This window comes from Pelodiscus sinensis, chromosome 7 (assembly GCF_052426305.1).
Source record: "Pelodiscus sinensis isolate ZL-2025 chromosome 7, ASM5242630v1, whole genome shotgun sequence".
NCBI classification, from domain to species: domain Eukaryota; kingdom Metazoa; phylum Chordata; order Testudines; family Trionychidae; genus Pelodiscus; species Pelodiscus sinensis.
In genome coordinates this window covers 67591787-67612124 of record NC_143058.1, presented here as the reverse complement: position 1 = coordinate 67612124, position 20338 = coordinate 67591787, and the positions used below count along the sequence as shown (strand labels likewise).

The 20338-nt window shown below is 43.3% G+C and overlaps 1 protein-coding gene across 5 annotated transcripts in view; it reads right to left on the bottom strand.

Annotated features, from left to right (window-relative positions):
- ADARB1 (adenosine deaminase RNA specific B1) overlaps positions 1-20338 on the bottom strand; it is a 100303-nt gene that overhangs the window by 45492 nt on the left and 34473 nt on the right. Inside the window, exon 2 of one of the 5 annotated variants that reach the window (XM_075934164.2) lies at positions 6649-6777. The exons of 2 other annotated variants lie outside the window; for them this stretch is intronic. Coding sequence is in view for 1 of the 3 variants with exons in the window: in XM_025179867.3 (XP_025035652.2) it covers positions 17264-17363 (100 nt within the window). In the remaining 2 variants the exon portion in view is untranslated. Of the gene's footprint in view, positions 1-6648; positions 6778-17263; positions 20013-20338 lie in introns of those variants that run through there. 2 more of the 5 variants (XM_075934163.2, XM_025179867.3) reach the window with 2 other exon arrangements.

Genomic DNA, 20338 nt, shown 5'->3' with positions numbered 1-20338 from the left:
CAACTTCAGGAGATTGCCTTCTTTAGTTCAACCAAATGAAGGGTGAAGGGGAGATATGTAAATACATCAGAGGGACAAGAGGAGTTATTTAAGTGAAGAGACAGTGTTGGAACAAGAATAAATGGATATCAACTGGCCATCAACAAGTTTAAGTCTGAAATTAGAGGAAGATTTCTAATCCTCAGAGGAGTGATATTCAGGAACAGACTCCTGCAGTGAGCCATGAAGGGAGTGGAAAGGGGAAAGCGAAAAGGGGAACGGAAAGGAAATAAAACAGTTTCTAACCTGGGCTTCGGAAGTTTATGGAAGGGTTGGGATGATGAGATTGCAGATGGGCCACGTGCCAGTGTTGGCATCTGCTATTAGCAAATACTTCAAATGACTGAAGAGCAGACACTAGATGGAATGGGTTTTGAGTTACTTTGGTGAATTCTTTCCCTGGTGACTAGCACAGGGTCTACCTGATCACTATACAGAAGTGTCTCAATTTTTCCAACCTTCACTTATCCGACATGCCGTTTTATCTAACGTGCCGCCCACTGTCAGGTGCCGCACACCGACATGACAAATTGACGAATAAGCACCCAGCGTGTACAACAGCCAATCACAATCTGTGCCGCATACCCACACCACATGCAGGAGTGCAGTCGTGCTTTTGGTTGATGATGCTCAAGTAGATTGACATTTCTTTATTGGCATGGCAAGTGAAACGAAAGGTGAAAGTAGTTGTTTCAATGGAACAAAAACTTGAACCCTTACAAAGACTAGATAGAGGCAAAACTATGCAAAATGTGGCATCAGAATATGGTGTGGGGCATGTTACTGCTGGTGAGTGGAAGAAATAAAAAAGGAACAGGAACAGGGCGAACAGGTAACAGGAGAGTTTGGAGAGGGAGTTTAGAGGGGAGGTTAGAAGGCACCAGTGACTTCTGACCTTCTTTAAAACATAACTCTTAGAATAATCTATATTCCAGAGGTTTAAAAAGAATCCCTGTTTATACTTAAACTTATTCGTTAGAAAAAGGAGACCGAAGCCCAGCAGCAGAGTGGGGGCTATCCTGTTTATTGTGTCGAGTGTACCTGCCCTGTGGGCGGGTGGCGTATGTGTGCACCCGTTGCAAGAAGCTCCTGACCCTCAGAGACTGAGTTTGGGCTTTGGAGGCCAGGGTTGCTGAACTGGAGGAGCTAAGGGAGGCAGAGAGCTATGTTGATGAGACTTTCCGGGACACTGTAGTACTGTCCCACCTCCAGTCTGAGAGCCCCAGTGCTCTTAAGGAAGATGAGTCTCAAGGGAACAGAGCATTCAATGGGAGCAGAGGGAAACCATCCCATTGTTGGGACCCTCCTCCCAGAGGATGCTGCAGTATCCTCTCGCACTGAGGATACCTCTGAGGGGGAGGGAATGCCAGTTAGGAAGAGGCAGGTGTTAGTAGTGGGTGATTCGATCGTTAGAAACATAGATAGTTGGGTTTGTGATGACCGGGAGAACCGTATGGTCACTTGCCTACCTGGTGCGAAGGTTGCGGATCTCTCGAGGCATCTAGATAGACTTATGTGTAGTTCTGGGGAGGAGCCGGCGGTCGTGGTACATGTAGGTACCAATGACATAGGGAAGGGTAGGAGAGATGTCATGGAGGCCAAATTTAGGCTGCTAGGAAAGAGACTGAAATCCAGGACCTCTATGGTGGCATTCTCGGAAATGCTTCCAGTTCCACGCGCAGAGCCAGGTAGGCAGGCAGAGCTTCAGAGTCTCAATGCGTGGAAGAGACGATGGTGTAGGGAAGAGGGGTTTAGATTTATTAGGAACTGGGGACACTTTTGGGAGAGGGGGAGCCTATACAGGAAGGATGGGCTCCACCTAAACCAAGGTGGAACCAGACTGCTGGCACTAAACATTAAAAAGGCCGTAGAGCAGTTTTTAAACTAAGAGATGGGGGAAAGCCGATTGGTGCGGAGATGCACGTAAATCGGAGGGAGACTTCTCTTAGAGGAGAATCTATTGATAAAGATTCTCTAGGCTGTAGTCAGAAAGAGGAGGGGAAAGGGCAAACCATGGGACAGAGCAGACAAACAACCGCATATAAATTAATCCAATGCATCAGGGAAGGGCAGACAAATAAGCAGTGGCAAATTTTTAAAGTGCTTGTACACAAATGCTAGGAGTCGGACTAATAAGATGGGTGAACTAGAGTACCTCGTATTAAATGAGGACATTGACATAATAGGCATCACTGAAACCTGGTGGAATGAGGAAAATCTGTGGGACACAATCATACTGGGATATAAAATATATCGAAAGGATAGAGCAGGCCGGGTGGGTGGTGGAGTGGCACTGTATGTGAAAGATAGTGTAGAATCAAATGAAATAAAAATATTAAGTGAATCAACATGTTCCATAGAATCGCTATGGATAGTAATTCCATGCTCCAATAATAAGAAATTAGCAATAGGGATATATTACCTGACCAGGACAGCGATACTGACATTGAAATGCTGAGGGAGATTAGAGAGGCTACCAAAATAGAGAACTCTATAATAATGGGGGATTTTAATTACCCCCATATTGACTGGATACATAGACTCAAAATCCCACCCACCCCTCCTAGAATAATCCTCTCACCTATATCTCAGATATTGAAGCCTTCAAATACTTTGAAGACCCCAAGATGCAGAGAATCCTCCAGCTGTGATCTGTACCCCATGCTACAGAGGAAGGCGAAAAACCTCCAGGGCCTCTGCCAATCTACCCTGGAGGAAAATTCCTTCCCGACCCCAAATATGGCAATCAGCTAAACCCTGAGCATGTGGGCAAGACTCATCAGCCAGACACCCAGAAAGTTCTCTATAGTAACTCCTATCATCCCTCCATTGACCTATTTCCCACTGATAATGAATGGTCAATTAGGTACCAAGAACATGTCACCTCAGGAAGAGAAAGGGAGATAAAATTTCTCAATAGCTTAAATGACTGCTTCTTGGAGCAGTTGGTGGAGGAACCCACAAGGTGACAGGCAATTCTCGACTTAGTCCTGAGTGGAGTGCAGGATCAGGTCCAGGAAATAACCGTTACCGGACCGCTTGGGAATAGTGACCATCATATAACAACATTCAACATTCCTGTGGTGGGAAGAACACCTCAGCAGTCCAGCACCCTGGCATTTAATTTCAAAAAGGGGAATTACACAAAAATTAGGAGGTTAGTTAAACAGAAATTATAAAGCAAAGTGACTAGAGCCAAATCCCTGAAAGCTGCATGGAAACTTTTCAAAGACACCATAATAGAGGCCCAACTTAAAAAACATAGCAAAAGAGCTAAAAAAGTGTCACCGTACAGATGTGGTCTCCTCACCTCAAAAAAGATATTTTGGCCTTAGAAAGGGTTCAGAAAAGGGCAACTAAAATGATTAGGGGTTTGGAACAGGTCCCATATGAGGAGAGGTTAAAACGACTGGGACTTTTCAGTTTAGAGAAGAGGAGACTGAGGGGGGATATGATAGAGGTCTATAAAATCATAAGTGGTGTGGAGAGGGCCAATAAAGAAAAGTTATTTATTAGTTCCCTAAATAGAAGAACTAGAGGACACCAAATGAAGTTAATGGGTAGCAGGTTTAAAACTAATAAAAGAAAGTTCTTCTTCACACAGCGTGTAGTCAACCTGTGGAACTCCTTGCCAGAGGAGGCTGTGAAGGCTAGGACTATAATAGAGTTTAAAGAGAAGCTGGATAATTTCATGGAGGTTAGGTCCATAAAAAGCTATTAGCCAGGGGATAGAAATGGTGTCCTTGGCCTCTTTTTGTCAGAGGCTGGAGAGAGATGGCAGAAGACAAATCACTTGATTGTGTCTTCGGTCCACCCTCTCTGGGGCACCTGGTGCTGGCCACTGTCGGCAGACAGGATACTGGGCTAGAAGGACCTTTGGTCTGACCCAGTACGGCAGTTCTTATGTTATCATGAAATTGAAAAATGGTGCTCTGATAGAGCTTCAAATGAAGGTCTGAAAAAAAGAATGAATGAAAAAATGCGAGTATGAAAATGTGAATGAAGTTTTATTTTTGTGGTTCACAAAATAGCGAAGACAAAACAGCATGCCAATAACTTGACCAATTCTACACGAAAAAGCGCTGGCATTTCACAACGAATTTAGGAGAAGCTGACTTCACAGCTAGTACAGACTGGCTAGATACAGTAAAACTCCAGTTGTCCGGCATCCAGTGGTCCGGCACGCCTGATAGCCCGACACCACCTGGAACCCGGAAGTGCTCCAGGCAGCTGGACAATTGGTGCTGCTCTGCCCCAGGCTTCCCCAGGTCAACCGCTGGTCAGTTTCAGCAGCGGCTGACTTGGGAAAGTCTGGGGCAGCGCAGCTGAGGTGCTGCCGGGTTGGTCCCACAGTGCCGAGGGGCAGCGCTACGGGACCAACCCAGCAGCACCCCAGCTGCTCTGCCCCAGGCTTCTTGCAAACACTGATACAGGTACCTACCAAATGTGCGTATTGATCAAATCAAAGGGTACACACATTTTCTTACATGGCAGGAAGTAGAAATGCATGAATAAATATGGTTCCTTATCCTTAATCTAGAAAAATTGTGTGTAGCTTTCCACACAATGTTCACAGATTTAAAATAAAAACAGTGCAGGCTGTGAGGGAAAGGAAGAGAAGGAGGGGGTTGGGAAGAGAAGTGAGCTGGCTTTGTAAAAGGGAGAAGAGTCTGAGGAAGTTAGTCTTGGGTAGAGAGGAGACATTAGGCAGAGTGGGAAGAATAAGGTGGTTTGGAAGGAGAGGAATGAGAGACTGGAAGATTTAGGGGAGAAGGACGAAGAATTGACTAATACAATATAACAAACGAAATAAAACAGAAGAAAACTCAAAATGGTAAAATGATTTGGGATGAGAGAGCAAAGACTGGCGAATATGGGGAAAGAGAAGATAAAGGGAGTATGATCAGGGAAAGAGGCTGGGAGGAAAAGAGAAGAGGATAGTAAGAGGCGTTTTGATCGGAAAAAGAGAGAATGAGATAAATCTGAGAAAAAGGGAAAGAGACTAGGGGATGTTCCAGGAGACACTGATGTGGAAGGGAGAAAAACTGAGGGAGGTATGTTGATAGGAAGGGGAGAGCAAATCCTTGGAGGAGTCTGGGATAAATAAAATTAGGATGGGGATGAGGGGAAATTTCACAGAGAACAAAAGCTGGAAAGACAAGTGACTATAGCATTTAGAGCAGAAGTAGGGCTACTCAAAACACGGCTGGCAGGCTGCATGAAGCCTGTGACCCATTTGTTTGCAGCCCATGGTGTAATTTATGTGGGGCTCAACACACTGCCCATGGGTGCGATCCTTTGATCATGGCCTCAACTGAGAACATGCTCCACAATAGGTGGGGTGAGCACTGAAAAATGCAAGCGGACAGGCTTTCTGGAACAGACGGATACAGGGTGTCAGCATTTCTAGCCCCCAGGGAAGGGATGGAGAGGGCCAGAGCGTTGTGGGAAGTGCTTTGTATTCATGCCCATCCGTGTGAAAGAAGTTATTTGCATGTATATGCAACCACACTTAAGCTGCAGCCCTCGGCATGTGCTGCCCCTGTATCATTGTGGCCTCTGGGGCTTCCAAAGTTGAGTAGTCCTGATTTAGAGGACTCATGGTAACTTGGCATGCTTTCCAGAGACTGCTGCAGCACAGGAAAGGAGCCAAACCACAATGGAACATTAGAAGAGAATTGAGAAGCAGACACAGTAAGTGCTGAAGGTCCTTTTTATTTTTAAAAAGGGAATGGAGACAAAGTAATCTGCAGTACTGGAACCTTTTACAGGTGTCATGGGGGGGGGAGAAGAGAGTAGTGGTTTTGCAGGGCCATTCCTCTCAGCATTTCGGACAAAATTTCTTTTCTGGGTGTATATGTGACCGTGTCATCCTCCCTTAGTTGAAGGATGCCTTCTCCCCAACTCCAAAACTGTCATTACATCCCACAGTTGCTAAATAGAGAAGGGTGTATTTAAATTAGCTGCAGTATTACCACTGTATGTGTCAGGCAGCCCCCAAGCAGGTCTATTAAACTTGGGAACAGACAGTGCTAACTCTTATGCACCATCCATCCTCTTAATTGCCGTCTTTATTTAGGTGTCTTAAGTCACATTTTTCACAATCTACAACCTATCCTGAAAAACTATCCCTCCATGGGCAGTTGCTGCAGACCCCCAGCCCCATCCCATCTGCTGAGGCCCCAAGCACCACGGGGAAGAGAGGAGGTGGGGCAGCACGCTGAGCGTGTCATTCCGGGAGGAGGCAGGGCAGTGTGTGGAGCATGCTCCCTTGGGGAGGGGAGCAGGCAGGGCAGCGTGCTGAGCCTGCCTCAGCATCCCTGGAGCATTGGGAAGTAGAAGAGAGGCAAGGGGGGGACGCATACACATGGCACGGCTCCCCCACCTCCCCAGAGCACCAGGGGAGTGGAGGGAGCTATGTGGCATAGCTCCTTGAGCACCAGTGGCTGCAGGAGGGGGGAAAGGGCGCACAGTTCCAGCCTCCCCAGCCAGGAGCACAAGGAGGGCAGGCGCTGGAGGGCAGCAACACTCTGCCCCCAGAACACCTAAAGCAGGCTTTCTGGGGGTGCAGTGTGGGCATGGCCATGGCTTGGGAAGGCAAAGTCTTACCTCATCTAGGCCACAGGATACTTATGGATCCCTCACTCCCACAGGTCTTGGGAAACAGGCCAATCCTCACCTACAGACCACCTCCTAAATCACAGATGGAGAAACTTTTTTGGGTTGCGGGTCACTCATCTACAGAAAAAAAAATTAGTCATGGGCTGCAGACAAGTGAGAAGCAGACACGCCTCCTGCAACAAACCCTGTTGACAACTCAGTCCACATATCTATACAAGCAACGCCATTACAGGACCTAACCACATAAGCCACATCACCACGGGTCATATAACTACACATCCTCTAATGTCGTGTTTCTCCAACTGTGGGTCCTGACACCCCAGGGGGTTGCGAGCAACTTAGAGGGGGGTTGCGGTATCACAAAGTTTGAGAAACCCTGCTCTAACGTAATATATGCCATCAAGTGCCAGCAATGCCCCCGTCATGTATATTGGACAAAGTGGACAGTCTCTGCAACAAAATGAACTCAAACTAGCTACAAAAATAAAGGGAAACAAGAAGACTTTCTATAAATATATTAGAAGCAAGAGGAAGGCCCAGGACAGGGTAAGTCCACTGCTCAGTGAGGAGGGAGAAACAATAATAGCAAACTTGGAAATTACAGATGTGCTTAACAACTTCATTGTTTAGGTCTTCACCAAGAAGTCTGATGATGAAGGAATGCTGAACAAAGTGAATGCGCTAGTGGGAATGGGGTAGGTTTAGAAGACAAAATAAAAAAAGAACAAGTTAAAATCACTTAGAAAATTTAGAGGTCTGCAAGTCACCAGGACCTGATGAAATGCATCCTAGAATATTCAAGGAGCTGATACCTCAAGGTTCAGATACCTCCTCTATCATGTTTGAAAAATCATGGAAGACAAGAGAGATTCCAGAAGACTGGAAGAGGGCCAATGTAGTGCCCATCTAGAAAAAGGGAAACAAGAACAACCCAGGAAACTACAGACCAGTCAATTGAACTTCTGTGCCAGGGAAGATAATGGAGCAAGTAAATTAAGGAATTCATCTGCAAACACCTGGAAGAGAATAAGATGACAAGTAACAGCCGGCATGGGTGCTGGGAACAGCATCACTCAACCCACCCTAACCATGTTTCTGACCAGGGAGGCTGGAACTGTGTGGCCTCCTCTGTACTCTGGGAGCCACGCTGCATGGCCTCCTCCCCCCTCCTCTGATGTTCCAGAGAGGCGGGGGAGCCACACTGCACTTATGTGTCTCCCTTGCCTCTCTTCTCCCTAGTGCTCCAGGGAGGCTAAAGCATGCTGCCCCATCTCTTTTCCCCTCCCTGGTGCTCTGGAGAGGCTGGGGTGCACTTGGCACGCTTTCCTGCCTCCTCCCCTCCCGGTAAGGGGTGAAACCTCAGCACAGGAGGCAGGACGGTAAGTGGGGTTGGCAGCCTACCTCCCCCATCCCCAGCTACACCAACCGCTCATGTCAGCACTTCTGAAAATTAGTCTATTTCTGTAGGTATCTAAATATGGACTACAAAGCCTAACAGTGGGCACTCATTTTTAAAATACGTTGCCCAAGTTTTTCATTATCATTTTTCTAAAATATGATCATGAATGCAAGACTAAAAATGGAAATTATCCTCTGTACAAAACTTCTTGGTATACTTAAATTGCATGTCTACATGCATATACATTATTTCATATGCTCTCATAATTCAAGTTCTCTCTAAAAGTTCCCCCCCCCCCACACACAAATTATTGACTATAGCAACACAGTACAGCAACTGCTGGCTGATTAATTGTGCTAAGGTTATTTACAAATTAAGTTAAAAAGACACTGGGTAATGCTGAAAAATCAGGACCACAGAGCATTACCTTTACAGCAAGGCTTTTGCTCAAGCTATAATATCAGTTAATCTTACAGCTGCACATCCGCTGTACTTAATGTAAACCTCAACACCACTGGAAATGGGATTATAAATCACATACTTTCCACAAATTGAACTGTGTAACTATATAAATAGAAAAGGCATATGAAGACCAAAATCAGCATTTTCTTTCTAGGAACAACATTAAGTGTAACCAACACCTAAGCAGGGAATGTGATTCCATCTTTTGTAAATGCGTAGCTAGCATGTTAGTGACCTATTTATAGAATCTCTTATGTAAAATGAAAGCCCTGAAAAATGACTGGAAGAAATCCAGGCAATAATGCTTTTTATTTTTAGAACAAGGTGACTTAGACCTCGTCTATTTGCCAAGAACATATGTGAAATATCTTAAAATGGCAACTTAACTTCAAGGAAAGCTCAGATATCAGAAAGAACTCTCATCTATGCCCTCATTCCCATGCATGTTGATTAATGCAAAGTTCTCTTCTCTAGCATTGAAGAAACCTCAGATTGTCCCATTTCTATTTATGCAAAATGCTGCTGGAAAGACTTTATTCTGACCCATCACCTCAACACTGTCTCTCACACATCCCTTTTGCTTTCCTACTTTGGCCCCCCGCACTCCCCTGCATCAATCAAAAAACTGCTTGTCTTTCTTTCAAAGGTTTTTCATGGCCTATCCACACAATTATATCATTTCAACTTCATAGAGTCGCTGGCATTTGCTCTCTTTGTTCCTTTATATATTTTTTTCCCCGACAAACCACCAAATCCTCCCACTTTATTCTCCTCTGGCACGATGTGATGTTCAGCAGCAGCCTAACCACCCTCAGAACTTGATAAGTTGTTGTGGAGTGAGATTCCACAATTAGGATCCTACAGATCTCTTACTGTTTGTTTCCAGGGGTCGGGAAGGATCTTAGTTACAGACCTTTTAACTATCATGTTCAAGATTGCTTAAGTAAAAGCTTGGAAGAAGTACTAATTGCACAGTCTCCTGCATTGGCAAAACAAAACAATTTTTAAATTTTTAAAGGAAATGTGTCTAATGATTAAGCTTGGGATTTATGAGAATTTCTCGGTTGTACTGCTGGCTGTCTCTACCAGCGATGTAGGCAAAATTTAAATTTTACATGCATCAGTTTTCCCAAATGTAATAGGAGATAATACTACCTAATTACGTCACAAGGTGTTGTGGCAATTAATATTTGTGAATATTTCCTACAATAAATATGTACTGGTATTTTTTAGGTTTACTTTTTAAACTAAACTGAACGAGCAAACAGCAATGAGTTAAAAAACATTGCAAGGGGACCAAGATGGTTTTTAGTTGAATATGTAGTAGCTGGTCATGCAGTATATTATGAGCTAAACAGAAATCAGAGATGCTTGCCCTGCTGTATTATTTCTGGTATACACAAAGCAAATGCGCACAGTGGATTGTCACTTCTGTGCTCAGGGAAACTAGCAGTAAGTGCTGGGATCACAGTCACACAGGCTGCAATGTCTTCAATGGCTGCAGAATTTTAACATCAGGAAAGCCACCTTTCTGGAACTGCATGGCAGCTCAAAGACATCAAAATGAGAGCTGCACTCCTGGTGGTGAAGTGAATGACCATCTATCTTTGTATAGAAACTGGGAAGTCCAGACTGCTACTTGTCTGTTGTGAATTGTTTTGAAATCCAGAAATCCACTCTTGGGGCTGCATTAACCTAGTGTGCAGACTCATTAATTGGATTTTGCCGCAAAGGACTGTGACTCTTGGAAATGTGCATGAAATAATGGGCGGCTTTGTAGCCAAGTGAAAGACAGCATGCATATCTGAACCATCTTGCAACAGAGTGCTTCAATAGAAATGGGGTACTTTATGGTATTGCAAGTGCTTGTGGATCACTGCAGGCATTTCATTAACATCAATGCGCGGTAGTCCAGGAAGGGCCATGGTGCACGTATCTTCATGAACACTTCAAAACAAACAAAGTTTCAAGTAGGGACTTTCTTCCCAGACCAGAGGACTCCAATAGAGGATGTTGAATTGTCCCAGTAATGCTCGGAGACCAGACATTGCCCTTATTATTGTAGCTCATGAAAACACACACAGGAAACCTGGACAGTAGTAAGAAATATGTCACCAACTGGATGAACAGATGCAGAATGACTATCAAATATACATTTGGCATATTCAAAGCTTTATGGCTGTGTGCTGGCATACACACACCCTTTCCTGAGAGGGGAGGTTTACAGTAGTGTGTGGACAAAGCTGTTATCTGTTAAGTCAGTCAGAGACTTAATTCAGTCTGTCTCTGTAGGGCAGTGCAACCTAATGACCAGAGTAAGGGATGGCCCCTTGGTCACTGGGCAGTGCAGCCTAATGGACAAACTGTATAGAGCAACCTCTATGTTGCAGGACTATAACAAGGAGGCTGTCATCAGAAGAAGAGGATGGGGAAGAACAGGACTCCAAAATGATCATTGCAAAGTGACTGCAAGATGTATGACAACTTTAAAGAGAGTGGGTGGTTGGGAGAGAGGCATCTCAGACAAGGCAATAAAGGGATGCTGGGTCAGGGTATTTAACACAAAGTTTATGTACCAAGAACGAATTGGTTGAAGAGATTTCCACCCAGGGTCTGAACCCTTTGTTCAGTTGTTTCTCCCCATGGAGAAGTACTAGATTCAAGATGGATTCCAGCACAAGGTGGCATGATCATGTATCTTTCTAGGACCAGCTACAGTTTGGGCTTACAGGACAAAAAAGACCGTTCAAAGGTTGTTAGTTTGAGTCCTGAGTCCTGAGTCATTGTAGTGGTGCAAAGTGGCCACCCACTGACTCTGAGGGGAAGAAGCCCCTCCCAGAGATCTGGTGAGCAGCACATGGCCCCAGCACCCCATCTGATCAGAAGCAAGGGAGCAGGGCTGGGGACATAATAGACCTGTTTGAGATGCCAGTCAGAGCTATGCGGCTACACCCAACTGTTTCAAGTAAAGGATATACTTGAGGATCTGGTGAAGAGGTGCTGCATATGGGTTGCTCAGATTAGCAGAACACCAGAAGGCAAACTTCCGACATTTAGTGAGGTAAGTAGCTCGGGTGGTGTCTCTTCTACTGTGCATCAAAATTTCTTTGACCTGTGCCGAGCAGAGATCTTCAGATGTGCAGAAACAGCTAGGAACCAGGTGTTTAAGTGCAGGGTCTGAGGCTACAGGTGTAGGAGGAAGCCGTGGTCCTGGGTCAACAAGTCTTGTAGATTGGGAACAAGATATGGCAGATATAGAGACCTTCAGTGGAGAAAAGGGAACCAAGGCAGGCGGGTCCAGGAGGGCGCTACGAGGATCAGCTTGGCTCCATCTGTGTTGATTTTCTTGATGATCCTGGGTATAAGTACGACACGGGGAAATGCATATAGGGGAGAGGCCCCCCCAAGTGAGGAGAAAAGCATCTCCCCAGGATCCCCGACCGATGCCTGCCCTGGAGCAATAATATCAGCATTTCGTATTTTTGTAGGTGGCAAAGAGGTCTATCAGAGGGAAACCCCAGCAACGGAAAATACATTGGAGTATGTCACTGAGGAATTCCCACTCATGCGAAATGTCTGCTCAGGGAGTCCACAGCAGCATTGTTGACACCAGTTAAGTATGATGCTATTAAAGTGATCTTGTTGCGAATGCACCAATTCAGAGGTACACTGCATCTGGACAAAGGGATTGAGACCGTGTGCCACCTATGTAGTACATTGTGGCGATACTGTCGGTGAATGCTCTCACTGTGGAGTCGCAGATGTCATTCTGGAAGTGTCTGCAAACACTGAAGACTGCCCTGAGCTCCAGAAAATGTATGTGGAAAGCTGCCTCTCGTGATGACCATCAGCCTTGTACAGACATGCCATTCACGTGGCACCCCACCCGATAAGGGAGGCATCTGTGGTAATGTGGCCCAAAGGTTAAGGCCAGTGATGACGCCTACAAAGAGGCTGCGTGACTTGGTCCAACATTTGAGGGACATGCAAACATTTCCTGAAGGAGTCACTATTTTGCGGACGCGATGTCTTGTCAAAGCATACACGGACGCTACCCAGTGTTGAAGACAGCGGAAGTGTAGTCGTGCATGGTGGACTACATAAGTTGTGGCCACCATATGCCCGTTAGTTGTAGGCATGTGAGTATTAGAACAGCAGAACTGGAGATTAGTTCAGCAACCAGGTCTTGAATGGCTTGGAACCTTTGGATAGGTAAGCAGGCTCATACTGTGGTGGAGTTGAGATGAACACCTATGAACTCCAAAGTTGGAGCGGGTTCGAGCGTGGATTTCTGATTGTTAATAATTAGACCAAGGGAATCGAAAGTTTGTCTGGCTATTGCTATCATATGTTGTGTCTCCACTGAGGAGCCGCCTTTTAGAAGGCAGTCATTGAGGTAGAGGAAAAATATAACACCCTTGGAAACAAGTATGCTGTCACTACCGCAAGGGTTTTTGAGAATACACTAGGAGCAGAGGAAAGGCTGAAAGGAAGGACCCGGTACTAAAAATGCTCCCTGCCTACTGTGAAGTGAAAAAATCGTCTGTGGGTGGGATGGATGGTGATATAAAAGTAGGCATCTTGAAGATCAAGAGCTGCAAACCAATCCTTGTCATCTAATGCTGATATTATCTATGCAAGAGTTACCATTTTGAACCATTTTTTTGGAGATAACAGTTGAGCTATCGAAGATCGAGTATGGGTCTCCACCCTCCTGTTTCCTTTTGGGTGAGGAAAGAGCAGGAATGGAATCCTTCCCTTGAACTCATCCGGTACTTTCTCTACAGTTCCGATGGAGAAGAGACAATGAACCTCTTGTTTTAGCAAGTTCTCATGAGAAGGGGCCCTGAAGAGACACGTGGTAGGTATGGTGGTTGGAGGCAGAGAAAGGAAAGGGATGGTGTAGCGAGATGACTATCTTCAGAACCCAGCCATCGGACTTGATGGTGGATCATTGATAGTAAAATGGTCACAGATGGTGGTGAAATATAGGTGAGGCATGACCACTTGGATTGACAATGGCAAGTGTTTGCAAGCCCAACTGAGAAGTCAAATCTGTTTGATTGGGGGTTCAGCTGGTCTGATTGTGCCTTCTTTGGGGTCTCTGCCTTGTTCATGGTTAGTCAAAACCATGTTGCTGTTGTATGTTGTATGTTGTATGAATAGTTGTGGCACCTCTGATAAGGCATGTAACGCCTGCATCTGTATGGAGGCATATACATACCGAGAGTACGGAGAGTGGTGCATGCATCTTTGCTCTAATGTAGAACTCCATCTGTTTTCTCGGCAAAGAGCTTCTGTTTGTCAAACAGGAGGTCCTCGACCTTATTTAGTAGTTCTCTTGGGACTCCAGCCATTTGTAACCAGCAAGCCCTCCTCATCACAATTGCGGTAGCCGTCAAACGGGCGGCTGTTCCCGCGACATATAGCGCAATCTGGAGACCTGTCCTGGTGGAGGCATAGCCTTCCTGGACAATGGATTTTAGGATCAGTTTCTTGGAGTCCGGCAGGTGTTCCATAAGCGTTTTAAGTTTTGTGTAATTTGTCCAATCAAGATTTTGACAGAGTGCAGCATAGTTAGCAATACAGACTAATAGTGTCGCCGAAGAGTACACTTTGTTCCCAAATATGTCCATTCTTTTGCTGTCCTCCTCAGTTACAGAATTCTTATACTGAGGGGCCTTGGGCCTCTTTTGCACAGCATCTATTACCAAAGAATTGGTCTGGGGATGAATAAATAACAATTCCATCCCTTTCAACGGGACAAAGTATTTCTTGTCTACCCTTTTGTTTGTCGGCTTATTTGTTCTTGTGTTTGATCAACAGACTTTCAACATTAGAATTAAAACTTATGAGGCATTTGCCAAGAAACCAATAAAACCAAGGTCTCTGTAGGAAAAATTATGAACCTTTGTAACACTGTTTCATGTTGGAGCATGACATATTTTGTATCACCCTTTAACTCTTGATCTCGGAAATTAATATAATAGGACTGTAGAGAGCATGGTTTAGCAAAATATGCATGACTATAGTTCTACTTTTGCTCTCCTGCTCCCAACAATGTCAATGGGAGTTTCTCTGCAGGCTTTAAGTTGAAACAGGATTGGGCAGTAAGAGTCAAATTTTCATGATGGCTGCCAATGACAGAAATATCTGGCTTGTGCCATAGACATTAGGAATTCTGGGTTACAGATTTCAGAAACAGAAGCATAAAATTAAGCGGTACATCACCCCAAATCAGCTCCACTTGTGAACAAGCCCAAACGTAATCAATTTTCTAACTAATGGCAAATTTGATTCAGATTACATTCTGAAGAAAGAATAATGTTTTGATTTATCATGCCTTCTAGTCAATCACATTACTTAAAACAATTCACTATTTTGTAACAATCTTCTAAAATATAAAAATGCACCAGTAATTGAATTTGCCATGCAAAAGATTTCAATCTAAAGTACTGTTCATTGGAGATGTAAGACCAAAAAACTGTCACCTTGATAAATACCCATTTCCTCTTCAATGGTGTCAAAAGTAAACAAATGTTCAAGAACAAAATAAAATCATTATACTGGCATATGAAGAATTACATACAGAACCAAAACACATGTTTAGAGAAATCAGAGTCCCAATGAAGTTAATGACAAACATCCACTAAATTCACTGGCATCGGTATTTGACTCTTTAAAAACCCTATACAATAAACCAAGTCTTACTAGAAGGATTTCTAAACTCCTTTAGATATTCCACATTTGTTTGTTTGGGTTTTTTAAGTTAAGTGTTCATTGCTTTGATAAAAAATATTTTTGTTGAATCCTTAACTACTCTATCTTCATTAGCACTTTATACATTGCTTTATTTCTTCACCCCTGTACAATTATTCAGAGAGCTTCTATATTCCTTCCATATACTTACAGGTTGGCTAAAACAGATGCATTATTTTACACGATTTTTCTATCAGTGATCAGACTACTTGGATCAAAAACAAAAGAAAAACATGAACAGGACTTGATTGGGCTTTCCTGTGAAATATTCATATTTTAAAGATTCTATAATAAAAAGCCATTTCAGGATCACTTTGAATATATGTGTAATAAGAAATATGCACTTCATGCAATACTATTATGCCAAAGAGCTTTCAGAACCTGAAAGATGGGTAACAATCGGTGATTTTAGTGAAATCTGGCAGGTGACAATGCACAGAATTCTAACCAGATTCAAGTTGTCTTGATAGATCATCATTATCTTCTTTTTCTATAGGCATGATACAAATTCCAGTGAAGCTTTCTGGACGTGGTCCTTTGATTTTTCCCTTCATTTTTTCCCCACCACAACCTATTCTAAAATATAATCCAATACTGATCTTTGAAAGCACTGTGAAAAAAATTACTTTCTAACAAAAGATAGAAGTAAAAGAAAAAAATATGTAATTGTTACTGGCTTAGCAGGGATTTGCAGTAGGGTACAGGTACCATAAGATATAGCCAACATGCCCAGCTCTTGATATACTCAGCTTTATTAGTGATTTGGGTTGAGTTACTAATTTTTTTATACAAATTCACGATTACTTATGAAATCTAAAAGTTGAAAAACCTAATTCCAGTTTGAAAGCCATTGTTCTTCTCTATACTGCTTCAATTAGTACAGTCTTACGCTGTATTTTTCAGATATGTGATCTCTCTATTAGGGTCATTATAGTTATTGTAGTTAATTTCTTCTGCATAGGGTTGTATCTGTTGCAATAGTCTATAATACAAATAGCATTTGACAACAATGGTGGTAATTCTAAATGCATTACATGCCAGCCATATTGATCAACCAGATAAAAAAATGACATCCAGAAGAGTTACATACAGATTGTGACAGACAGAAACAGAATCAGAAAAATAATATTAACAGGAGTAAAATTACAGCTTTCATTTATATGTGCATGTGTGTGCACTATATATGAAATGTTCTTTTTTTCCGAATCTTATTCCCCAGAGATAATTCACTATTTTCCAATTGTACATCGATAGAAACAGTACAAAATACTTAAAAAATGATAACGAAGCTATAACATGGGTCTCATTAATGCACAGTTCTCATTAATTCACTTTGTTTTCAAGAGATGTGAAGCTAGTTGGCAGATTTTAAGGAATAAAAAGAATTCCTACTTTATCTAATCTGAATATATTAACTGGCGTAAGTGTATTTAGGTGAAAATCAATGCAATCTAAAGAGATTTCAATAACTTGGATACTTTGCATATTTTCATACAAATTTAGTCAAAAGAGAAAGGAGACTTAATAGCTCTTTGTACTTGTTCAAGGTAGGCTAATTTTAAGACAGAAAAAGCTCATTTTTAACTGATTAATGAATATCCATTGACAAGACTGATAGCCTACCATCAGACACATGAAACTATACATTAGGCATGTAAAATAATAGTAAAATACAAAAAGCTGTGCAACTTAAAGACTTTTGCATATTTGTCTAAAAATAATTATTTTGAATTTTGAAAGCCTGAAAGCAAAGTGAAATATATAATACTGGAAAACGGATTTCCATTTAAAGCTCATTGCTTTTGGTGTTCAATACTCAAACAAAAAAAGAAAATCTGTAACACTTTTTAAAGCTATAGATGCAAAATTTTAGTTTTTAGTACTGACATTTCAGTATAATCTAAGAACATTTTTACATTGTATTTTCTAGTTATAAAAGCTCACCAATATTCTGTTTTGAAAGTACAAAAATTCATACAATACCTTTCCTCTCAGAACGTTTCTTACGCCTCCTTTTATAGCGACGTCTTACAATGCTTAAGAAGGTTCCCATATTCAAAGTCCCAGTTAGAAGAGATGCCATGCAGGCTAAGTGCTACAATCCACTGACAGTTCAGGTTGTCAGAGCACTAAATCTCACTCACTCTCAATAAGTCATTATTAACACAGTGATTATTTCACTAAGTCATGGTAGCAAGGATAACAGTTAACTCTGTTGACATGTCAGGACTACAAACTACAAACTGCAGGATTAACTGCACAGTACGCTAAAGGCTGCAATTCATTCCTACTATCCGCAAGAGGCACATGTGACAATTAACCCTTAAATATTGTTTTGAAAATGAGAGCGCAGAAGATTTCCAGAGAGGGGACACCCAACACACACCAACTAGTTACAGTTTGTCTTCTTTTAGCATTATAAAATGTAAATACCCTGTATCACTGTTGCAGTAAAAGTGAACAATCACACAGAAGGTTCCAAGAGCAAGATTAACTCAGAGGATACCTCTTCCTTTATGGGGACAATATATTCGAGGTATAATGTGGCAAGAACAAAAACACTACATCATAAGCACAAACAATATATTAATATTCCTGCAAGAATCTTTATTTTGGCTTCTGCTGACTAATTTTAATAGTTCCAGCTTAATGAAGCATTAGTATAGATTTAGCTTTCAATTTTTTATATATATGCGCTTATATTTTACACAGGTAAATATGCAGTGAGAGAGAGAGAGAGAGAGTGTATTTATATAATGATAACAGAAGGCCCAGCCTTAGCTCAGGACGGGGCAGCAAGAAAGCAGTCAAAACAACCTATACAACTGGGCTTCCTTACTCAGGAGGGTTGCAGGCAGCTCGCCGGCAAAGGTGGAGAGGGGGAGGTTACCACTGAAGCAGTGGGTGGCAGGGGGGGCACCGGCTCGTCCACTCCACCATGCCCCGGCCCAGGGCTTTAGAGGCAGCAGTTTACTGCTGCTTGATCAGCATGGGCTCTAGCCCAAAACATGCTGATCCGGGCATGTCTATGCCCATGATGTCCCCTGGGCTGCTTCCCTCCTCCCCCCTCAGCGCGTACCTGGCAGTCATGTAGGTCTCCCATGGAGTCACAGGGATACAGGTCCATTGGACACTCCTTAGGGGCTTGCAGGGTGTTTGGGAAGTCTGGGGAAGTCTGCTGTTGTTCCGGGCTGCTGGGCAGCACATAAGAATGTAAGAACGGCCGTACTGGGCCAGACCAAAGGTCCATTCAGCCCAGTAGCCTGTCTGCCCACAGTGGCCAGCACCAGGTGCCCCAGAGAGGGTGGACCAAAGACAATGATCAAGGGATTTGTCTCCTGCCATCCTTCTCCAGCCTCTGACAAACAGAGGTCAGGGACATCATTTCTATCCCCTGGCTAATAGCTTTTTATGGACCTAACCTCCATGAAATTATCTAGCTTCTCTTTAAACTCTGTTATAGTCCTAGCCTTCACAGCCTCCTCTGGCAAGGAGTTCCACAGGTTGACTATGAGATGGTGACTGAGTTGGTGGTCTCACAGCAGGGGCCCTGGTGGTCCTCACTAGCTCACCACCTCCCCAGGTATTTGCTCTGCTCCGTGGGATGGAGAAAAGCCCTCTTGAGCACTTCTGTTTCTTCAGGCTGCTGTGTAGCAGGGGGCCTGGTAGCCCACGCCAGCTCTTCACCTCAGCATGCCTCAGCTCCCTTCCTCAAGGTATAGGGGAGCCCTCTGGCCTCTTCAGTGGTCTGTGCCTGGCGGGCAGGCTTTTTACCTCTCTGGCTCCGCCCCTTGGCTTCTAGCCAGGTGGCTCATTAGGGCCAGGTGTAGCCCACCAAGACTCTGGGAGGGGTGCTTCCCCTTTGGGGAGTTAGATGGTGGTCTCACTACCCTTGATTCTTGGATATCACAGAACTACCATGGTTTCTGCCAAGATCACTACCCTCTCTCTCAGGACTCAGTGGTAAATGCCCACACAAATCTGTTCAATGTAACAGGCTGGAAATTGAGTAAAGTTACTTGATAGCAGAAGATATTCTCCTATGATATTAAATCTTTCTTGTTTAAGTACTGTCTGTATTAGCAGAAAGTGGCATACAAATAATAGACTCTCATTTGCTTTACAGTTGCACTAATTAGGGATTTAATTAGGGCTATCCGATAAGCATAAGTTTATTGGACAGCCAACTAGTGATGCGACTAGTCGCTTCCCCTCACTTGCTGCCTCTATCAGAGAGAGATAGCAAGGAGAAGAGGAGCAGGAACCATTGGTCAGGGGAACTGGCTTAAGAGGGCAGGGGAGGCAGGGGAACAGCAGTAAAGGGCGCAAGTGGGGACTGACGCAGTCTCCGCTCACGCTGCTTCTGTTGCGATTCTGCTTTTGAAATGTACGACTGCCCCAGTGGGGTTCTTGTACATTTCAAAGGCTCAGGCACTGGTGAGCGGGCCAGTAAAGAAGATTTTACGCTCAGAAAGAGGGTGTTTGATTATAAAAACATCAGGGAAGGTTCAGTGCTTACTGCGTTGGAAAATAAATCTAGGGCTGAAGATCAAACAAGAAAATTAACTAGAAGCTAGAACACTGAATAGAAATTCATCCTCACTAAGTTTTCACAATGAAGATGAGAGTAGACAGAAGGAAGAAAAGATAAATATTGAAATTGGTGGGAAGATTAGAGGTATGAAATTATTGGATATTACTTACAGTCCCACTGAATGGTTTAATTTTGAGGCAGGTTGGGTTCAAATTTAGATCCTGATAATTCTCAAAACCAATAATCACCTATTTTCTTAAGAGCTTCAGGCGGTAGCCGAGTTTGTTACAGAAAAAAAACAACAAATAAAGTGCTACCAGACCATTTATTATTTTCTTAAATGAGGTATGGAATAACTAGATCAAAACAGAGAATTAGGTACAATGTCAAGATAAAATTGGAAACAAATGTAGCAAAAGGCTCTCACTTCATTTTACATTTGCCCTCCAACATAACTCCACAAATCAGTAAAAATGATAGTCTGTTTCACTGTCACTTGCAGGTTCAGTCACTATTAACTCGCG